This window comes from Mytilus edulis, chromosome 13, assembly GCF_963676685.1.
Source record: "Mytilus edulis chromosome 13, xbMytEdul2.2, whole genome shotgun sequence".
Taxonomy (NCBI): domain Eukaryota; kingdom Metazoa; phylum Mollusca; class Bivalvia; order Mytilida; family Mytilidae; genus Mytilus; species Mytilus edulis.
This window is the reverse complement of record NC_092356.1, coordinates 65,950,969-65,973,035: the sequence shown is the minus strand read 5'-3', so window position 1 is coordinate 65,973,035 and position 22,067 is coordinate 65,950,969. Positions and strand designations below refer to the sequence as shown.

Below are 22,067 nucleotides of genomic sequence, written 5' to 3'. Positions count from 1 at the left end.
CCAACTGGCAGGTGTCATCTGACCTTGACCTCATTTTCATGGTTCAGTGGTTATAGTTAAGTTTTTGTGTTTTGGTCTGTTTTTCTCATACTTTATGCAATTTCATGGTTCAGTGGTTATAGTTAAGTTTTTGTGTTTTGGTCTGTTTTTCTCATACTTTTTGCAATAGGTTTACTATATTTGTTGTATGGAATGATTGTAAGGTGTACATGTCTAGCGGGTAGATGTCATCTGACCTTGACCTCATTTTCATGGTTCAGTGGTCAAAGTTAAGTGTTTGAGTTTTGGTCTTTTCATCTAATACTATATGTCTTAGGTCAACTATATTTGGTGTATAGAAATATTTTATGATCTATATGTCAGTCGTGCAGGTTTTATTTGACCTTGACCTGGTTTTCACGGTTCATTGCTCAGTGTTAAGTTTTTGTGTTTTGGTCTATTTTCTTAAACTATAAGCAATAGGTCAACTATATTTGTTGTATGGAAGCATTGTTAGCTGTACATGTCTGTATGGCATATGGTTCAACTGACCTTGACCTCATTTTCATGGTTCATGTTAAGTTTATGTGACAGTCATAATAAAGCTTTATATTTAGGAGTATCAACATAATATCAATGATTAGTAAAGAAGGCGAGACATTTCAGTGTGTGCACTCTTGTTAGTGTTATTTACTCCTTTTACTGATCAGGCCTTCATATACATTGTATGATGAAAAGCCCAATATTACAATAAATGGAATTGTCAGGCATTTGCAAATAATATATTACCAGCAAGAAGCTTGCTTTAAATTCATTAACAGTCCAAAAAGAAAAATTTAATTGTGAAAAAAAATTCAGGGTGGTTAGTTAAAAATTGTATTGGCTTATAAAAGTGTGGGTTGGTTGCGAAATACTAGTTTACAGTATTTTTTTAATTTTTTTTTTATTTTTAAAAGAATTGAAAAAAGAAAAGAAAATTTTGTCTGTCCATTTTGTAGTATCTTAAGTAATTGATGGATGAGCCCTATAGTTTTCAATTTGTCTGTTGTTACACCTGTCTGTCTGTCTGTCAACAATTTTTTTAAGTGTAAGAGTCCAAAAGTAAAGTATTAGGAAGCAAATTAAAAATATCATCTGCAGAATTGTAATGCAAATTGAATTTTACTGAAATTCTGCTTATTATTTTTTCAAAAAATAACTTGTTAAATACTCATTTATTTTTTTAAATACTAAGTTTGAACATTGAACTTGAACAGCAAGTATTAATATTTGTATCAAAAAGTATTATTTGTTTATAAATAGCGCTTCATTCAAAAATATTTATCTTTTCCGACATAATGTTTTGCTACTTTGCATTTTAAAAATCTTCTCTTGCTCTTAACATATAAAAAGGTTAATCAAGGGTAGTTTATCTTCTAAAAAGTTATCAGCTGACAGTCATATCCTAATTTCTTTGATTTTTTTCTTCATATTATCTTTTTCTTTTTGAAATTCCTATTTCATCAGTTATTATTTATTTAAAATAACACACAAAGTGATACCATTATTAAGAAATTAACATTAAAGGATACATATTGAAAAGAAAATAATAAAATAAGTAACTGTAAAACTAAACAACCAAGGCTAAAGCTTATAAAACATAATGAGTAAGTAGTTAATGATAATTTTAAATGTGCATAACTGTTTGAATTATGCTTAAATGTTTTTTAAGTTTACATTTACTGTCTTTTATGCATCAGTTGAGAATATAGATTCTTATATCTACATGGTTTGAGCTTTTAATAATGAAAATTAAAGATAAAGATTTTACCTCAAAATAAAAAAAAGGGTAATTATCTGTATATAGAGGCCTGGTCAGTTATCCTAATATTTGTGAAAATTGGTTAGTCTTGTACAATATTGCTGTATTCACTGGTATACGCTGGGTTGTAAAAACAATATTGATATCACTGTGCACCTATACATATAAAGACTTATTTAATACCATTTTGCTTCATGGTTTTAGCTTCTTGATGTTCTCATTAGGAATATATCCCTTTTTTGAACTAATTCATAGCATGATTTTATGCTATGCTGCACTGCAACAATCCCAGGTTTAAATGTGTAGAAAGACCTTCTATCTACAACACCAAATGTTGTTGATACAACGTAACAAGGTTACTATACAGCCTTCAAATAGAAAACTTGATATTTTGAAAATTTTACTTTGCCATATGGTATTTTGACCCCCCTGCGGTATATTGAACCCCCTACTATAGACCTTAAATTTCAAAAATTCTAGCTATTCTAGCTCCTTAACATAGTTATAATACTCCACTAAGTAGTTTGTATGTATTAAATATGCTGGAAAAGATATTTTGAAAATTTTACTTTGCCATGGTATTTTGACCCCCCTGCGGTATATTGAACCCCCTACTTTAGACCTTGAATTTCAAAAATTCAATCTATTCTAGCTCCTTAACATAGTTATAATACCCCAACATGTAGTTTGTATGTATTAAATATGCTGGAAAAGATATTTTGAAAATTTTACTTAGCCATGGTATTTTGGCCCCCCTGCGGTATATTGAACCCCCTACTATAGACCTTAAATTTCAAAAATTCAATCTATTCTAGCTCCTTAACATAGTTATAATACTCCACTAAGTAGTTTGTATGTATTAAATATGCTGGAAAAGATATTTTGAAAATTTTACTTTGCCATGGTATTTTGACCCCCCTGCGGTATATTGAACCCCCTACTATAGACCTTGAATTTCAAAAATTCAATCTATTCTAGCTCCTTAACATAGTTATAATACTCCACTAAGTAGTTTGTATGTATTAAATATGCTGGAAAAGATATTTTGAAAATTTTACTTAGCCATGGTATTTTGACCCCCCTGCGGTATATTGAACCCCCTACTATAGACCTTAAATTTCAAAAATTCAATCTATTCTAGCTCCTTAACATAGTTATAATACTCCACTAAGTAGTTTGTATGTATTAAATATGCTGGAAAAGATATTTTGAAAATTTTACTTTGCCATGGTATTTTGACCCCCCTGCGGTATATTGAAGCCCCTACTATAGACCTTAAATTTCAAAAATTCAATCTATTCTAGCTCCTTAACATAGTTATAATACTCCAATAAGTAGTTTGTATGTATTAAATATGCTGGAAAAGATATTTTGAAAATTTTACTTAGCCATGGTATTTTGACCCCCCTGCGGTATATTGAACCCCCTACCATAGACCTCAAATAAAAAAATATTATAGCCAATAATTTGTAAATTAGATTATCTTCAATATTATTTATCAAAAACAGGGGGGTTCAATATACCGCAGGGGGGTTCAAAATACCATATGTGAAAAATGACCCCGGGGTCAAAATACCATGCGGTATAATGACCCCGGGGTCATTTTACCGCATGATATTTTGACCCCGGGTTCAATTTTTAGGGGGTTCAAAATACCATATGACACCGAAAAAAGGAAGTACATTGTAGATTTCTGCGCAGATGCGGGAATTCAAAACATGACATCAAAAAAATTGAACGATTTTGAGTTCATTATAGTACAATGAAAATTTCATGAAACCGATTTAAAAAAAAAAAAAATTATTGATTTTTCTACTGTTATTGGGGACTTTGTCCCCATATTAATTTAGTGCTGTTCGGAATTGCGTCCATATGTGGCTAACTTGACCTGTAAAGGAGATCATGCAAATCTTACTAAAGTATCCTAATGTGAATAGAAAATTATGTTGGATATGATGCAAAATGGAAAGCCTTCATGCATCTTAAACTCTATGGTATGACCAACTAAAGAAAAGTAGTCTACATAAATAAATTATTAATCACATTTCAAAAATTGTTCATAATTGTGTCCGCTGAAGCTAAACATATTTACACTCTTCACAATCCCATTTTAGAAACTGTTACATTTGCTAAGCAACTTAGGAATCACGTTACAATCAATCATAAACTGGGACAAACATATAGATGACAATATCTTGAAAGCCAATAAACACTCATCTTTCTTAAAAAAAAGAAACCTGAAAACATCAAATCAAAACATGAAGAGCCAGGCATACAAAGCACTTGTCTGTCACTAACACAGTACTCTTGCTCATTTTGGGACCCCCACAATTCAGAATCAATCAAGAAGATATAGATGACAGGGCAGTAACTAGGGTTTGAATTCAGGGGAGGCAGGGGATTTGGGGCCGCCGATTGACGCCCTCAATATAGGGGGGTTTGGGGCACAGCCCCCGCTGATTTTTTTCCCCTCAGTCATTGGCTAAAAATGACCCGTTTCCCTTCGATTTCCTTATTTTAAGAAACATCAGTATTACTTGAACCTTGAAGCAACTCAAACTTATGCAAAAACAAGCTGAGATTGCTGTTCGGGGTGAGCCAAGTTTCCATGGTGAAGGCCGTACTTTTACCTATAATTGTTAATATTAAACACATTGTGATCGTTGATTTTTTTCTCAAATGATATGGCTAAAAATTACCCGTTTTCCTTCGATTTCCTTACTTTAAGAAAGATTATGACAGTTTAGCTGGATCCTTGGAGCAATTTTAATGCAAACAAATTTAATTATATTATCTGTATTTAAAGAAATTTTTTTTAGAAACTGGTAAGTTCAAAAAACATATAAAGCAACATAATAGAACGCAAGATAATTTTTTTTATCGAGGATCTTGAATTTCAATATTGTCGAAAGCTGAACAGACATGTATATAACTACAACCAGGGACTTTCTATACTAGTCTAGTATATACTTAGTATAGAAAGTCATTGAAATATGTGGAAACCCTTATGTTGAGGTAAGGGTTTGTAGTACAGAATTTTAGTGTAACATGTGTAAGGTAAAACTCTTGAAAATATGCCACATAGTCCTATATTTTTATATTTGAAGCAAAAAGATAGTAGTGCATATGAATTAATTCCATATTCTATATTTTTTTCAAAAATTTCCTTTGAATAGAATTATAATAATAGTCCCAGAAACTCCAAAGTAAAAGAATACTTAAACAAAAGCAATACAGACAACATTGATATCATGCAGATTTTGTATCTATAAAATAAAATATTATACCTACCCGCCTACCCTTGACAAAAAATGTACCAAGACAAATTATTTATTGGGAAAGAAAAATAAAATATTTTACCTACCTTAACCTTCCCTGTTTCAAAAAACAAAATGAAAAATAGGGTTGGAAAAGGGCAAACAACATGGAACAAACAATATTTTAATATAGGCCTTATTATTTTTATTTTATTCAGAAAAACATTTGTTGCTATAAAATATTATAATCTTATTATCCTGGGCGCCTTTTCTTTTCTACTGGCGCCTTTTCTTTTCAACTATGTTCTTCCCCAGGCGCTCTTTAGTAGGTCTGCAGATTATGTGCACACCTGTTAATGATGTACAAGATCATGAGATCACACATCATCTTGTTGCTATACTATTAAGCACAATTCACATTCCATCAGACTTAAAGAACCAGAAGCATCATTCACACACCTTCAGACATATTTATACTTCCAAAGACTCGTACAGACTTCATTTTTCCCATACACAATAAAGCAATGGAATCTCTTACCAATTACAGTTGTTTATACACAGAAACTTGACTCGACCTAATATTAGTGAGCACTGTCATAGTTATTTTATTCCACTATTGTGGGGTTTTTTTCCCACTTGGCATTTTAATGAAATTGACAACATCATCATACTAGGTAAAATAGCATTAAACTGATTATCATTGGGCATCCACCTCAATTGCTTTTCTTGCTTTCTCTGTACCAGCTCAAGGGAGAAAATCAATCTCTTTGAGCATGTTGAGACGATAAACAATAATCTATAAATATACCATATTTTAACTCTAAATACCCATGTTTACTATATATCACATGAAACTCAAATATAGAGCTAAGCAAAAGGTTGCTAACTTCTTTTCAAGTGTACATGTGTAACAGAAGGGTTTTTTACATTTTGTATTTTCTGTGTCATTGTCGACATATTTATCCAACTGTTTACATCTGTCTGCATAACATTCATAAAGAGTTCAAATCTAGAACCTGAGTCTCTGATCCTTCATGATTGGCTTTGCAGAACTTAACACTAGCAAATTTTCATAGTTTAGTTTCATGGGAAGGTATCTAGTACTTTCGCTTCCAAAACATATTCGCACCCCACACTTTTAACCCTTGGGTCTGCTCGCACTGCTATATTCTTATTCAAATATGAGTTGAATGAGAAGACGTTTTTTAGATTTATTCCATCAATTTTGTTATGCCTAGTATGCAGCCTTTAAAAAAACTTAATAGATAATTTTGGACAAACAGTCATGTATTGTTTAATATGCATAAAATACATTTGTATTTCATATTTTTGAACATTTTTAAGGGGGTTCCTGGATATAAATAATTTTTTTTCTAATATAGGATTTCGCTATATCTGTATATTTTTTTATAAATGAACTTTATCATATATACTTAAAAGAAAAATGAAATAAAAAATGGGGTCATCGTTCAATTTTAAGCTCACAATCTGCCTCCAGAAGAAGCATACATTTTTGTTAATGTCCTTTTTTCTGTTGATCGAACTAATTGGAGAAATAGAGGTAATATCGAAATAAAAAAATAACCTAATTACAGAAATAGCTTAAATTTTCAATTATTTAGTTTATGTACCGGTACAGCTTATTTGAAAACAACAATAAAAAAAATAGGTCACCGATGAGTTTAAAAAGATATTTCAAATTTAATGCAAAAAAAAATGGTATTTTTGCACCAAAGGGAGATAATTTTGAGCTTTTTCAAGGCTCAGCCTTTTCAAGTACCGATTGTTTTTACTGTTTCTTATATTTTGTTTTAGTTGTCAGTAAACAGACAGAGAATGGAGAAGATCAGTTGTTGGTCATGAAACAGAAGATCCAGATATTATCTGACGAGACAGCACATGCTTTAAAACATAATGTGTACAAAAATTACTCACAGTTTATAGAAACTGCCAAGGAAATTTCAAGTAAGATTTATTACACATCATGCATCTTATTTGTCAATGTATATTTCTTTTATTTTTTTAACTTTTGTAATTTGCTTATAAAATATTTTCAATTTTGTTTTTTTATTTACTGCAAATCATGTAGCTTTGCAATTGGTTGAAACTGAAATTTGTTTGATTTGCAGCAGTATCTTTTATTATTATCTGCCATTGTACTTAGAATATTTGTTTTAAATTTATCTCTAATTACATAAATAGAAGATCTATTCATGATCCATTAATGTAGTCATTGGCGATTCAATATAAGGCTAATAAAAACAAGAGGCTCTCAAGAGCCTGAATCGCTCACCTGGTAAACAATGCCTTATTAACTAAATTAATAAATTAATGTTTGTTGTAAATTAAACAGAGTAACAAAGGCCATGTACTATCTGTAAAGCCTCTTAGGAACCTCTGGAAAGAAATGGGCATGAGTTCGCCCTACACTTGATTAAGATACAGTCTAGGTCAATCTGATGATTCACAGTTTATCTGTATCTATAATAATATTCAAGATAATAACCAAACACTGCAAAATTTCTTTAAAATCATCAATTCAGGGGCATTATACCTGAAAAACCAGTTACCCAATTCGGCTGAAAATTTCAGGACAGGTAGACCTTGACCTAATAAATACTATAACTTCTTGTCTTATTTGCTCTAAATGCTGAAGTTTTTGAGATATCAGCCAAAAACTGCATTTTACCCTGTGTTCTATTTTTAGCCATGACGGCCATGTTTATTGACGAAATAGAAAATAAAACACAAACTTTATTTAATATACCCTACTGACCATTCAGTTGAAGTTTGGTTGAATTTGGTTGAGTAGTTTTAGAGGAGAAGATTTTTTAAAGTTAGCAAATATGATGAACAAATTGTGAAAAATTGTCATTAAAGGACAATAACCCCTTCAGGGGTCAATTGACAATTTTGGTCATATAAACTTGTAGATCTTACTTTGCTGATCATTTTTGCTGTTTACAGTTTATCTTTATCTATAATGATATTCAAGATAATGACCAAAAACTGCAAAATTTCCTTAAAATTACCAATTAAGTGGCAGCAACCCAACAATGGTTTGTTTGATTCGTCTGAAAATTTCAGGGCTGATAGATCTTGACCTAATGAACATTTTTACCCCATGTCAGATTTGCTCTAAATGCTTTCGTTTTTGAGATATAAGCCAAAAACTGCATTTGACCCCTATGTTCTATTTAAAGTAAGGGCGGCCATGTTTTTTGACGGATCAAAAATTGAAGCACACACTTTGTGCAGGATAATCTAAGGAACAATCATTTTAAGTTTCATTCAAATCCATTCAGTAGTTTCAGAGGAGAAGATGTTTGAAAAATTGTTAACGACGACGACGATGGACGCCAAGTGATGAGAAAAGCTCACATGGCCTTTTAGGCCAGGTGAGCTAAAAAGTGATCCTTGCTGTTTAATAAACCTTAATTTTCGTTCTTACATTTTTAGCTCACCTGGCCTAAAAGGCCATGTGAGCTTTTCTCATCACTTGGCGTCCGTCGTCGTCGTCGTCGTCGTCGTCGTCGTCGTCGTCGTTAACAATTTTTCAAACATCTTCTCCTCTAAAACTAATGAATGGATTTGAATGAAACTTAGCATGATTGTTCCTTAGATTATCCTGCACAAAGTGTGTGCTTCGATTTTTGATCCGTCAAAAAACATGGCCGCCGTTACTTAAAATAGAACATAGGGGTCAAATGCAGTTTTTGGCTTATATCTCAAAACGAAAGCATTTAGAGCAAATCTGACAAGGGGTAAAAATGTTCATTAGGTCAAGATCTATCAGCCCTGAAATTTTCAGATGAATCAAACAAACCATTGTTGGGTTGCTGCCACTTAATTGGTAATTTTAAGGAAATTTTGCAGTTTTTGGTCATTATCTTGAATATTATTATAGATAAAGATAAACTGTAAACAGCAAAAATGATCAGCAAAGTAAGATCTACAAATAAGTTAAATATGACCAAAATTGTCAATTGGCCCCTTAAGGGGTTATTGTCCTTAATGACAATTTTTCACAATTTGTTCATCATATTTGCTAACTTTAAAAAATCTTTTCCTCTAAAACTACTTAACCAAATTCAACCAAACTTCAACTGAATGATCAGTAGGGTGTATAAAATAAAGTTTGTGCTTTATTTTTTATTTCGTCAAAAAACATGGCCGTCATGGCTAAAAATAGAACAGAGGGTAAAATGCAGTTTTTGGCTTATATCACAAAAACTCCAGCATTTAGAGCAAATAAGACAAGAAGTTAAAGTATTTATTAGGTCAAGGTCTACCTGTCCTGAAATTTTCAGCCGAATTGGGTAACTGGTTTTTCAGGTATAATGCCCCTGAATTGATGATTTTAAAGAAATTTTGCAGTTCTTGGTTATTATCTTGAATATTATTAGCTCACCTGGCCTAAATGGCCATGTGAGCTTTTCTCATCACTTGGCGTCCGTCGTCGTCGTCGTCGACGTTGTCGTCGTCTGTCGTCGTTAACAATTTTTCAAACATCTTCTCCTCTGAAACTACTGAATGGATTTGAATGAAACTTAGCATGATTGTTCCTTAGATTATCCTGCACAAAGTGTATCCTTTGATTTTTGATCCGTCAAAAAACATGGCCGCCGTTACTTTAAATAGAACATAGGGGTCAAATGCAGTTTTTGGCTTATATCTCAAAAACAAAAGCATTTACAGCAAATCTGACTGGGTAAAAATGTTCATTAAGTCAAGATCTATCAGCCCTGAAATTTTCAGATAAATCAAACAAATCATTGTTGGGTTGCTGCCACTTAATTGGTAATTTTAAGGAAATTTTGCAGTTTTTGGTCATTATCTTGAATATTATTATAGATAAAGATAAACTGTAAACAGCAAAAATGATCAGCAAAGTAAGATCTACAAATAAGTTAATATGACCAAAATTGTCAATTGACCCCTTAAGGGGTTATTGTCCTTTAATGACAATTTTTCACAATTTGTTCATCACATTTGCTAACTTTAAAAAATCTTCTCCTCTGAAACTACTGAATGGATTTGGATGAAACTTAGCATGATTGTTCCTTAGATTATCCTGCACAAAGTGTGCTTCGATTTTTGATCCGTCAAAAAACATGGCCGCCATTACTTAAAATAGAACATAGGGGTCAAATGCAGTTTTTTGCTTATATCTCAAAAACGAAAGCATTTAGAGCAAATCTGACATGGGGTAAAAATGTTCATTAGGTCAAGATCTATCAGCCCTGAAATTTTCAGATGAATCAAACAAACCATTGTTGGGTTGCTGCCACTTAATTGGTAATTTTAAGGAAATTTTGCAGTTTTTGGTCATTATCTTGAATATTATTATAGATAAAGATAAACTGTAAACAGCAAAAATGATCAGCAAAGTAAGATCTACAAATAAGTTAATATGACCAAAATTGTCAATTGACCCCTTAAGGGGTTATTGTCCTTTAATGACAATTTTTCACAATTTGTTCATCATATTTGCTAACTTTAAAAAATCTTCTCCTCTAAAACTACTAAACCAAATTCAACCAAACTTCAACTGAATGATCAGTAGGGTGTATAAAATAAAGTTTGTGCTTTATTTTAAATTTCGTCAAAAAACATGGCCGTCATGGCTAAAAATAGAACACAGGGTAAAATGCAGTTTTTGGCTTATATCTCAAAAACTCCAGCATTTAGAGCAAATAAGACAAGAAGTTAAAGTATTTATTAGGTCAAGGTCTACCTGTCCTGAAATTTTCAGCCGAATTGGGTAACTGGTTTTTTCAGGTATAATGCCCCTGAATTGATGATTTTAAAGAAATTTTGCAGTTTTTGGTTATTATCTTGAATATTATTATAGATACAGATAAACTGTTAATAGCAAAAATGTTAAGCAAAGTAAGATCTACAAATAAGTCAATTTGACCAAAATTGTCAATTGACCCCTTAAGGAGTTATTGCCCTTTAAAGACTTTTTTCACAATTTGTTCATCATGTTGACTTACTTTAAAAAATCTTCTCCTTTGAAACTGCTGTATCAATTTCAGCCAAACTTAGGCTAAATGAGTTTCAGAGTATCTAGTATAAATTTTATATTTCATTTCCTTGTATGTCAGAAACATATAGCTCCTATGGCTAAAATAGAACATAGGAGAAAATGATTTTTTTTTTGCTTTTGAAGAAAATAGGACGATTCAAAGAACATTTAAATAAATTGAAAAGCCAAAATAATCATTGATGAGAGATTTAACCAAAAAAATTAAGGTGAGCGATTCAGGCTCTTGAGAGCCTCTTGTTAGCTCACCTGGCCCGAAGGGCCAATTGAGCTTTTCTCATCACTTGGCGTCCGGCGGCGTCCTGTGTTAACTTTTACAAAAATCTTCTTATCTGAAACTACTGGGCCAAATTTAACCAAACTTAGCCACAATCATCATTGGGGTATCTAGTTTAAAAAATGTGTACGGTGACCCAGTCAACCAACCAAGATGGCCACCATGGCTAAAAATAGAACATAGGGGTAAAATACAGTTTTTGGCTTATAACTCAAAAACCAAAGCATTTAGAGCAAATCTGACATGGATAAAAATTGTTCATCAGGTCAATATCTATCTGCCCTGAAATTTTCAGATGAATCGGACAACCTTTTGTTGGGTTGCTGCCCCTGAATTGGTAATTTTAAGGAAATTTTACTGTTTTTGGTTATTATCTTGAATATTATTATAGATAGAGATAAACTGTAAACAGCAATAATGTTCAGCAAAGTAAGATTTACAAATAAGTCACATGACCGAAATGGTCAGTTGACCCCTTTAGGAGTTATTGCCCTTTATAGTCAATTTTTAACCATTTTTCGTAAATCTTAGTAATCTTTTAGAAAAATCTTCTCCTCTGAAACTACTGGGCCAAATTAATCCAGACTTGGCCACAATCATCATTGGGGTATCTAGTTTAAAAAATGTGTCCGAAGACCCGGCCAACTAACCAAGATGGCCGCCCAAACCTAAAAATAGAACATAGGGGTAAAATGCAGTTTTTGGCTTATAACTTAAAAACCAAAGCATTTAGAGCAAATCTGACAGGGGTAATATTGTTCATCAGGTCAAGATCTATCTGCCCTGAAATTTTCAGATGAATCTGACATTTCTTTGTTGGGTTGCTGCCCCTGAAATGGTAATTTTAAGGAAATTTTGCTGTTTTTGGTTATTAGCTTGAATATTATTATAGATAGAGATAAACTGTAAACAGCAATAATGTTCAGCAAAGTAAGATCTACAAATAAGTCAACATGACCAAAATGGTCAGTTGACCACTTTAGGAGTAATTGCCCTTTATAGTCAATTTTTAACCATTTTTCGTAAATCTTAGCACTTTCACCGATTGCTGCCCAGACAGAAGCTACTCTGAGACGATGGCTTCCCTGGCTACTATAAATCTCAAGTGGGAGATCATCATAATAAATGTCAATAAAAGCTTGTTTGTAGTTATTTGTGTATTTATTTCATTCACTAACACCATGTTCACAGTTTTGTTCATGTTTTAATTATTTTTTCTTCTTTAAATATTCAAATTTTCAAATTTTCGGCATTTTCTAGGTGAAATTCTCAAAATTCTGCTCTTTGACCCCAAATCGTAATTTTTTTTACCCAAAACGGCAAAATTTTGAAAAATTTTATGAGGCTGTACAAATTCCTCACACTGAACGATGTCCATTCCAAGTGTTTTGTACTTAAAACGACATTTTATGTCAAAAAAGTATACTAGTTTGGCTTCAATTCTTCCATATTCTTTCAAAAAAAATGTTCCCTCATTTCAAATTCTCGTAAACTCCGTAAATTTCATCTGATTTTGACACGGTTTTCAACAAACGGAAGCGCCATGTTTACACTTTCATCCGGGTAATTATCAAAGAAAGATAACTCATGTTTGCACTGTTTTGAGCGGGAAACATAAAAGAGGTATTCCGATCCCGGTAAAACGGGACTCATCGTCAGCCGTCTGAAGCGTGAATCCCGGTAAACCGGGACTCATCGGCGAAAGGGTTAATAATCTTTTAGAAAAATCTTCTCCTCTGAAACTACTGAGCCAAATTTAACCAAACTTGGCCATAATCATCATTGGGGTATCTAGTTAAAAAAATTTGTTCGATGCCACGCCCAACCAACCAAGATGTCCGCCATGGCTAAAAATAAAACATAGGGGTAAAATGCAGTTTTTGGCTTATAACTCAAAAACCAAAGCATTTAGAGCAAATCTGACAGGAAGTAAAATTGTTCATCAGGTCAAGATTTATCTGCCCTGAAATTTTCAGATGAATCACACATTCCGTTGTTGAGTTCCTGCCCCTGAAATGATAATTTTAAGGAAATTTTGCTGTTTTTGGTTATTATCTTGAATATTATTATAGATAGAGATAAACTGTAAACAGCAATAATGTTTAGCAAAGTAAGATCTACAAATAAGTCAACATGACCAAAATGGTCAGTTGACCACTTTAGGAGTTATTGCCCTTTATAGTCAATTTTTAACCATTTTTCGTAAATCTTAGTAATCTTTTAGAAAAATCTTCTCCTCTGAAACTACTGGGCCAAATTTAACCAAACTTGGCCATAATCATCATTTGGGTATCTAGTTAAAAAATGTGTCCGATGCCCCGCCCAACCAACCAAGATGTCCGCCATGGCTAAAAATAGAACATAGGGGTAAAATGTAGTTTTTGGCTTATAACTCAAAAACCAAAGCATTTAGAGCAAATCTGACAGTAGGTAAAATTGTTCATCAGGTCAAGATCTATCTGCCCTGAAAGTTTCAGATGAATCGGACATTCCGTTGTTGGGTTGCTGCCCCTGAAATGGTTATTTTAAGGAAATTTTGCTGTTTTTGGTTATTATCTTGAATATTTATTATAGATAGAGATAAACTGTAAACTGCAATAATGTTCAGCAAAGTAAGATCTACAAATAAGTCAAATGACCAAAATGGTCAGTTGACCACTTTAGGAGTTATTGCTATTTATAGTCAATTTTTAACCATTTTTCGTAAATCTTAGTAATCTTTTAGAAAGCTTCTCCTGTGAAACTACCTGGCCAAATTTAACCAAACTTGGCCATAATCATCATTGGGGTATCTAGTTAAAAAAATGTGTCCGGTAACAAACAGGTCACGATCTATCTGCCCTGGAATTTTCAGATGAATCGGATAATTGGTTGTTAGGTTGCTGCCCCTGAATTGGTAATTTTGAGGAAATTTTGCTGTTTTTTTGTTATTATCTTGAATATTATTATAGATAGAGATAAACTGTAAACACCAATAATGTACAGCAAAGTAAGAATTAAAAATAAGTCAGTATGACCAAAATAGTCAATTGACCCCCTAAGGAGTTATTGCCCTTCATAGTCAATTTTAACAAATTTTTTTAAATTTGAAGATTTTCAATAACATTTTCCACAGAAAGTACTGTTATAGAGTGAGATAATTGTAAGCTGCAAGAATGTTTAGTAAATTAAGATCTACAAACACATCACCATCACCAAAACACAATTTTGTCATGAATCCATCTGTGTCCATTGTTTAATATTCACATAGACCAAGGTGAGCGACACAGGCTCTTTAGAGCCTCTAGTTTACTATATTGTTAAGAATTCAGATGGCAATAATTTACCATTTTATGCATTTAATTTTGGTCAATATTGCTCTTTTGTATATGTAAGTCAAGAACTTAGATTTTGAAGTCTAACCACATTTACATATTTCACTTATTTATATAAACATTTTGATGACAGTTTTGGAAGGAGAGATGTACCAGCTGAGTCACATTCTGACAGAGGAGAAAAGTTTGATGTCATCCATGATGGAGATGTCACTAGTTAGTGATAAAGGTTGGTTTAGCTTAATACCACATCTTTAACTTGCTAACATCTGAACAACAAAACTATGACATTGAGCTGGGTAAAGAAAATAATAGCTGAATATTTTTAAGTCATGAAAGTATCAATTATGATTTTTAGTACCGGTAAGTTAAATGATAAATTTTAATATAATCTGGATTAGAATTCTTGTGCAATGTTGTAAAGAATTGTTTTGAGGATAGCTACAAACTCACAACAGTACTGTCTGTAAACTACATCTAGGTTTATTTTGATAGCTTACAGTTTGAAAGATTAAACTACCAAACAACACACTGACAAGTTCTTTAACTGCTTTTATAAAACAACTGGTTGAATAAAAAAAAGGTTTAGATCTACAATTAAAAAAAATGTAGATTAATACCACAACATGTTAAAATTTATAGTCCTTGTCGGTTGATATCTTTAGGTATACATGTATCTTAATTATTTTGTCAGTAGAGAATTTGATGCTATCTGTACTGCAAAATATTAATAGATCTCACAACACTGTCTGTTTTATTATTTGTTGAAGAGCTATTATAACATTTTGGTCAATTTTATTTTCAGACTGATTTTCGTACCTGGCCAATTGGCCTTTTCAGAATCTAAAGGAATATGGGTAATCTCATTGTATGTACACCGAAATGATAATAATGTTACATCATTGGTTGAATATCAATTGTTTAGCAAATTTTTCACCAGTCACAACGTTTTGGTGTACGTTTTTGAAAATTTTACCCACAATGCATTAGATTCTGAAACATTGAATTGATTCATACCTTTCTCTTGCATTGTACAAAAATGTAATATGTAGGAAACATTAAATATTTTTTTTTACTTTATTATATAGCTATTGTTGAGCAACCCAAAGATCAAACCCAAGAGAATCCAGAGGATGATACCAGGAAAAATCTGGCATTTCTGTTGGAGAAAGTTGAAGGCTGTTCTGTAAGTCATTGCTTTTTATGTCCCACCTACGATAGTAGAGGGGCATTATGTTTTCTGGTCTGTGCCTCCGTTCGTTCGTTCGTCCGACTTCAGGTTAAAGTTTTTGGTCAAGGTAGTTTTTGATGAAGTTGAAGTCCAATCCACTTGAAACTTAGTTCCCCATGATATGATCTTTCTAATTTTAATGCCAAATTATAGTTTTGACCCCAATTTCATGGTCAACTGAACATAGAAAATGAAAGTGCGAAGTTTGGGTTAGAGTTTTTGGTCGAGGTAGTTTTTGATGAAGTTAAAGTCACAACTACTTGAAACTTAGTACACATGTTCCCTATGATATTATCTTTCTAATTTTAATTCCAAATTAAAGTTTTGACCCCAATTTCATGGTCCACTGAACATGGAAAATTATAGTGCGAGTGGGGCATCCGTGTACTATGGACACATTCTTGTTTTATCCTGCTTATATATTAACATTTTGATGACAGTTTTGGAACACATTTCTATCAAATATACATGATATAGTTATACAAAGTTAATTTACACACAATTATAAAACAGGACATACAAACTACCACTTGATAAAATTATTATAAAAATAATCAGCAGTTAAAAAAAATAATAAAAGGTGTCAACATTCTGTTTTCAGGGAAAGACCTGCTATTGCTATTTAATGAAATTTTCTTTTGATTGCACTGACTGATAAATTTTTTTCTCAGCACAATAGAGTGATATGAAAAATTATCACTAGAAACTTAGGGCATGCATGGCACACATGCCATTTTTGATGAAATTAACAACATTATCATAGGTCAAACAGCAATAAACAGATTATCATTGGTTATTTCAACTTGATTCGTACTAGCTGAAGCAAGAAAATCAGTCTTGTTGAGATGTCCACTGATTTGTGTATTTAATAAAATATTTCAGGTAGAAAGTGACAAAATCTTTTTTGAATGATTTGTTATTTATTGACAGAGTGTAACAGAAGTTCCAGGACGACATTTGATACACAATGGAGACTTGGCTGAGCTGGATGCTGAATCGTTCACACAAATACAGAAAGTCCATGCCTTCCTACTGAATGATAGTCTGATGATAGCTACATGGCTTCCTAATAGGTATATATATATATAAAAATTAGAAGATGTGGTATTATTGCCAATGAAACAACTAACCACCATAGACCCATTATATCCACATTATATGGCATATATAAATAAAAGATGATGTGAGATAGGTAGTAATAGATCATATATTCACATATGAATATTTAAGAAAATGTGGGATAAATGTTATTTTAGACTTCAACCCAATGCCACATAAATATCCAATGAACATTAATCCACAGTAAAAAGTCAACAAAGGAAGACAAATATCTTATGTCAAGAGCACGAAAGAGATATGAATAATTTAAACGAAAACTATCAAAGTTACATGGAATAGGGAATATAAGCTTTATATGATGGAGGCTATGATTTGCTACCAAATTCAATGTCTGTATATTTTTAGATGATCAAAGTTTGTTTTGATAGAAATAACACTCTCTTGGTTTTTGTCGAGCCTGCAACTTTTGTTGCAGAAAGCTCGACATAGGGATAGTGATCCGGCGGCGGCGGCAGCGGCGGCGGCGGCGGCGGCTAACTTCTTAAAAACTTTATATTTTAGAAGGTGGAAGTCCTGGATGCTTCATACTATGTATATAGATGCGTCATGTTACGAAGTTTCTGTCAGTCACATGTCCAATGTCCTTGACCTCATTTTCATGGTTCAGTAACTACTTGAAAAAAAAGTTAAAATTTTTTGTAATGTTAAATTCTCTCTTATTATAAGTAATAGGATAACTATATTTGGTATGTGCGTACGTTGCAAGGTCCTAATGCCCGTCAGACAGTTTTCACTTGACCTCGACCTCATTTCATGGATCAGTGAACAAGGTTAAGTTTTGGTGGTCAAGTCCATATCTCAGATACTATAAGCTATAGGTCTTGTATATTCGGTGTATGGAAGGACTGTAAGGTGTACATGTCCAACCGGCAGGTGTCATCTGACCTTGACCTCATTTTCATGGTTCAGTGGTTATTGTTAAGTTTTTGTGTTTTGGTCTGTTTTTCTTATACTATATGCAATAGGTCTTCTATATTTAGTGTATGGACGGATTGTAAGGTGTACATGTCTAGCTGGCAGGTGTCATCTGACCTTGACCTCATTTTCATGGTTCAGTGGTAATTGTAAAGTTTTTGTGTTTTGGTCTGTTTTTCTTATACTATATGCAATAGGTCTTCTATATTTGGTGTATGGAAGGATTGTAAGGTGTACATGTCTAGCTGGCAGGTGTCATCTGACCTTGACCTCATTTTCATGGTTCAGTGGTTATTGTTAAGTTTTTGTGTTTTGGTCTGTTTTTCTTATACTATATGCAATAGGTCTTCTATATTTGGTGTATGGACGGATTGTAAGGTGTACATGTCTAGCTGACAGGTGTCATCTGACCTTGACCTCATTTTCATGGTTCAGTGGTAATTGTTAAGTTTTTGTGTTTTGGTCTGTTTTTCTTATACTATATGCAATAGGTCTTCTATATTTGGTGTATGGAAGGATTGTAAGGTGTACATGTCTAGCTGGCAGGTGTCATCTGACCTTGACCTCATTTTCATGGTTCAGTGGTTATTGTTAAGTTTTTGTGTTTTGGTCTGTTTTTCTTATACTATATGCAATAGGTCTTCTATATTTGGTGTATGGACGGATTGTAAGGTGTACATGTCCAACCGGCAGGTGTCATCTGACCTTGACCTCATTTTCATGGTTCAGTGGTTATTGTTAGGTTTTTGTGTTTTGGTCTGTTTTTCTTATACTATATGCAATAGGTCTTCTATATTTGGTGTATGGAAGGATTGTAAGGTGTACATGTCTAGCTTGCAGGTGTCATCTGACCTTGACCTCATTTTCATGGTTCAGTGGTCAAAGTTAAATTTTTGAGTTTTGGTCTTTTTTCTAATACTTTATGCAATATGTTAACTATATTTGTTGTATGGAAATATTTTATGATCTATGTATTAGTTGTGCAGGTTTTATTTGACCTTGACCTCATTTTCACGGTTCATTGCTCAGTATTAAGTTTTAATGTTTTGGTCTGTTTTTCTTAAACAATAAGCAGTAGGTCAACTATATTTGTTGTATGAAAGAATTGTTAGCTGTACATGTCTTTCTAAAATGGTTCATCTGACTTTGACCTTAATTTCATGGTTTATTGGTCAATGTTTGGCTTTCTTGGTTAATGTGAAGTTTATGTGACAGTTGTAATAAAGTTTTATATTTAGGACTATCAACATACTATCAATGATTAGTAAAGAAGGCGAGACATTTCAGTGTGTGCACTCTTGTTTTTCAAGAGGTCCTGTAAGGTACAGGTTCCAAGGTCTATATGAGTTTGACATTTTAGCTATAGTTAATGTCAATTTATTTTCAGGAGAGGTCCTGTAAGGTACAGGTTCCAGGGCCTATATGAGTTGGACAGTCTTGCTATAGTTAATGTTAGAGATGCTGGACCTATAAAGAATGCATTTAAGATTCTGATGTTTCCTGATGCTAAGATGTATCAGGCTGATGGAGCTAAAGCAAAGGTTTGTGTAATAAGTAATAATGTAAACATATTTTATTAATTAAATTCAGGTTAAGTAATGTACACAAATTGGCGTTTACATATTAATACAAGTGAATAATTATAGGATCCAGAAACAAGCTGTTAGCTTATATTATTCCATTTCCTAATTCAAATAAGAACATTTTGATATTGTAATACTCAAGGCGTAGAATGTTAAAAAAAATAATAACAATGTTACACTAGATGGAAAACAAACAAAACATATAATCAAGTTGTGAACACAAAAGAGAAAAAAAAATTATACATTGGAAATACAATAATACCGTGTATGTTTCTTGCAAGTTATGTGCTGTTGTTTCTATAGCACCACATAAACAAAGTTGTGAGGCCACCATAGAATTTTTCATCAGATCTGGATTTTTCATATAGAATGTGCAGAAATGAGTTTCAAACTGCCTAAATGATTTAATTCACAAGAAAGCTCAAGGTTTCCAAATATTTAAGAAAAGATACAAATATTCTAAATTCCAAAATATTATTTTGTTGTAGAGGCATTGGTTAGACATACTAGAAGAAACAAAGAAAGCTAAAGCTTCCAGAGACAAACAAAAGAAAGAGGCAGCTATACTGTTAGCTGAACAACAGGCACATACTCCCGAGGAGGAGAGGAAATGTAAGGCTATAGTCTATACATGTATACATATTAAAGACTGTATGCTTTCCTCTAAATGTCTTTTGGTTTTAATTAACGTTAGGTTGCTGTTTCATTGTTTTGACTGTTTATTTATATAAAGAAAACAGAAAATCTTTTAATTCTAATCTATAGCACTAAGCCCGTAAATATACACATAAAAAAGTCCCATTAAATCTAACTTTCGAGGAAAACTCAAATTTTGCAATGGAAGGGGAGATAACTTTGGAAAAATATGTCAGTTTTTGGTTGATTTTCTAAAATTCATGTAAAATATGTACGTATTTGACTGTATTATATAATCTTCTGCACATGATATGTACAAAACCGAAGTGTTATGGGTATTTTTATGTTTTTTGGCACATTTTTCATTAAAGAAATTACAATTTTATGGCTTTGTGACCATTTTGAAAAAATAATGTGAATATTTGGTATAATACAATAATTGTTTATATCTGTAAATAATATTTGTTCACCATCTTCCTTGTTTAAAATAATTTTAAACCACAAAAAGAAGAATATATGCTTAATTAGTTTTATTCAATTTGAGATTCTTTACCTTGACATGCATGAAAAGTTTAATAAATGATCAACTAATGAATTATGAAATCTAGGTTGTAGCTTGATAAAAGATATGAAAACACCTTTAAAATTGTTTGTTATACTCTAAAGACGGCTAAAATATCAAGAATCAATACATTCTGCTGAACAAAAGTCGTAAAGTGATAATTTTGAGAAAAAAAAATTATTGCTATTTCTGCCTTTTTGCAGAGTTATCTCCCATATCAATGCAAATCTCCATAGAAATTTTAAAATCATGAGTTTAAGTTTTCCGCAAGTTAAATTTATGGGACTTTTTTCTGTGTATATTTGGGGTATAATGCTAAAGATTAAAACTTAAAAATCTTCTGTTGCAATTACTTACAAGGTTAGGGTCAAATTTATGTTAGATTGACTGGACTATTAACTTGTTCCAAGAAAACAAGTTTCGTGTCACTTTTTTTAAATTTTTTTAAAACATAAAAAAAATCCTATCTTGTCATATTTCATTTAAAATTCTATCTCATAGATTTCTTTTTATTCACACAAATCCTTTTTTCATAAACAATCTATGCAAATTTTGGTATAAATTTTGAACCACTTGTAGCTTGAAAAAGAGCACAGTGACCCTTTCTTTTATGAAAACATAATATAATCTTCATTTCGGCAAAGTACACAAAAATTCTATCTTAGGAAATATATACCTATGATCTACCTTAAAAGTTAAAAATATTAATAGATGATACATAAAAAAAACCAAGGGATAGATATGTGGTATCTGTCATTCAAAAATTTATTACACTGCAAAAACCATGCAAAGAGCAAAATAACAGTGCTTTTGTCACAGTGAGGCCTTCAACTTGGAGCAAAAAACTCTCACCTAGCTGCAAGTTTAAGAGGGCCCTTCTCTTTGTGAATTACAAATTCTGAGGGACTCATTGATAATACTAAATAATTAAGAAAGGGCATATTTTTTTGAATTATTTCATTCTGTACTAACAACTCTGACATTTTGTTTTAAACTACATAAATAACATTATTTCTTCTCTTTTCTGTTAGCATTTCCAATTGAGGATGATAGTGAAACTATGGTTGCCATAGAAACTGATTGTTTAAATGCTGATTGGATACAAGAACTTCCAGAAGATCTAGATATGTGTATAGCACAAAGAGACTTTGAAGGAGCAGTAGATTTAGTGGAGAAAGGTATAGTTTACCATTAATATATATTATTGCAAAGCCTGCAAATTTCAAGCAGTAAAAGCATACTTTTAATGATCTTTTAAAATTGTGGGGTCAGTTCTAGTGTAATCAATACTTAGGTTCGCTGTATTGTTTAAGTTTTTTTTAGACATCAATAATTTTGTCAAAC

At 32.2% G+C, this 22,067-nt stretch overlaps 1 protein-coding gene across 1 annotated transcript in view; it reads left to right on the top strand.

The window, feature by feature from the left end:
* LOC139500609 (exocyst complex component 8-like) overlaps nt 1-22,067 on the top strand; it is a gene marked incomplete at its 3' end in the record, with an annotated part of 39,644 nt that overhangs the window by 8,238 nt on the left and 9,339 nt on the right. Inside the window, 7 exon segments of the mRNA XM_071289362.1 lie at nt 6,853-7,002; nt 14,811-14,906; nt 15,766-15,863; nt 16,839-16,981; nt 19,330-19,483; nt 20,014-20,137; nt 21,755-21,901. Coding sequence (XP_071145463.1) covers nt 6,853-7,002; nt 14,811-14,906; nt 15,766-15,863; nt 16,839-16,981; nt 19,330-19,483; nt 20,014-20,137; nt 21,755-21,901 — 912 coding nt within the window.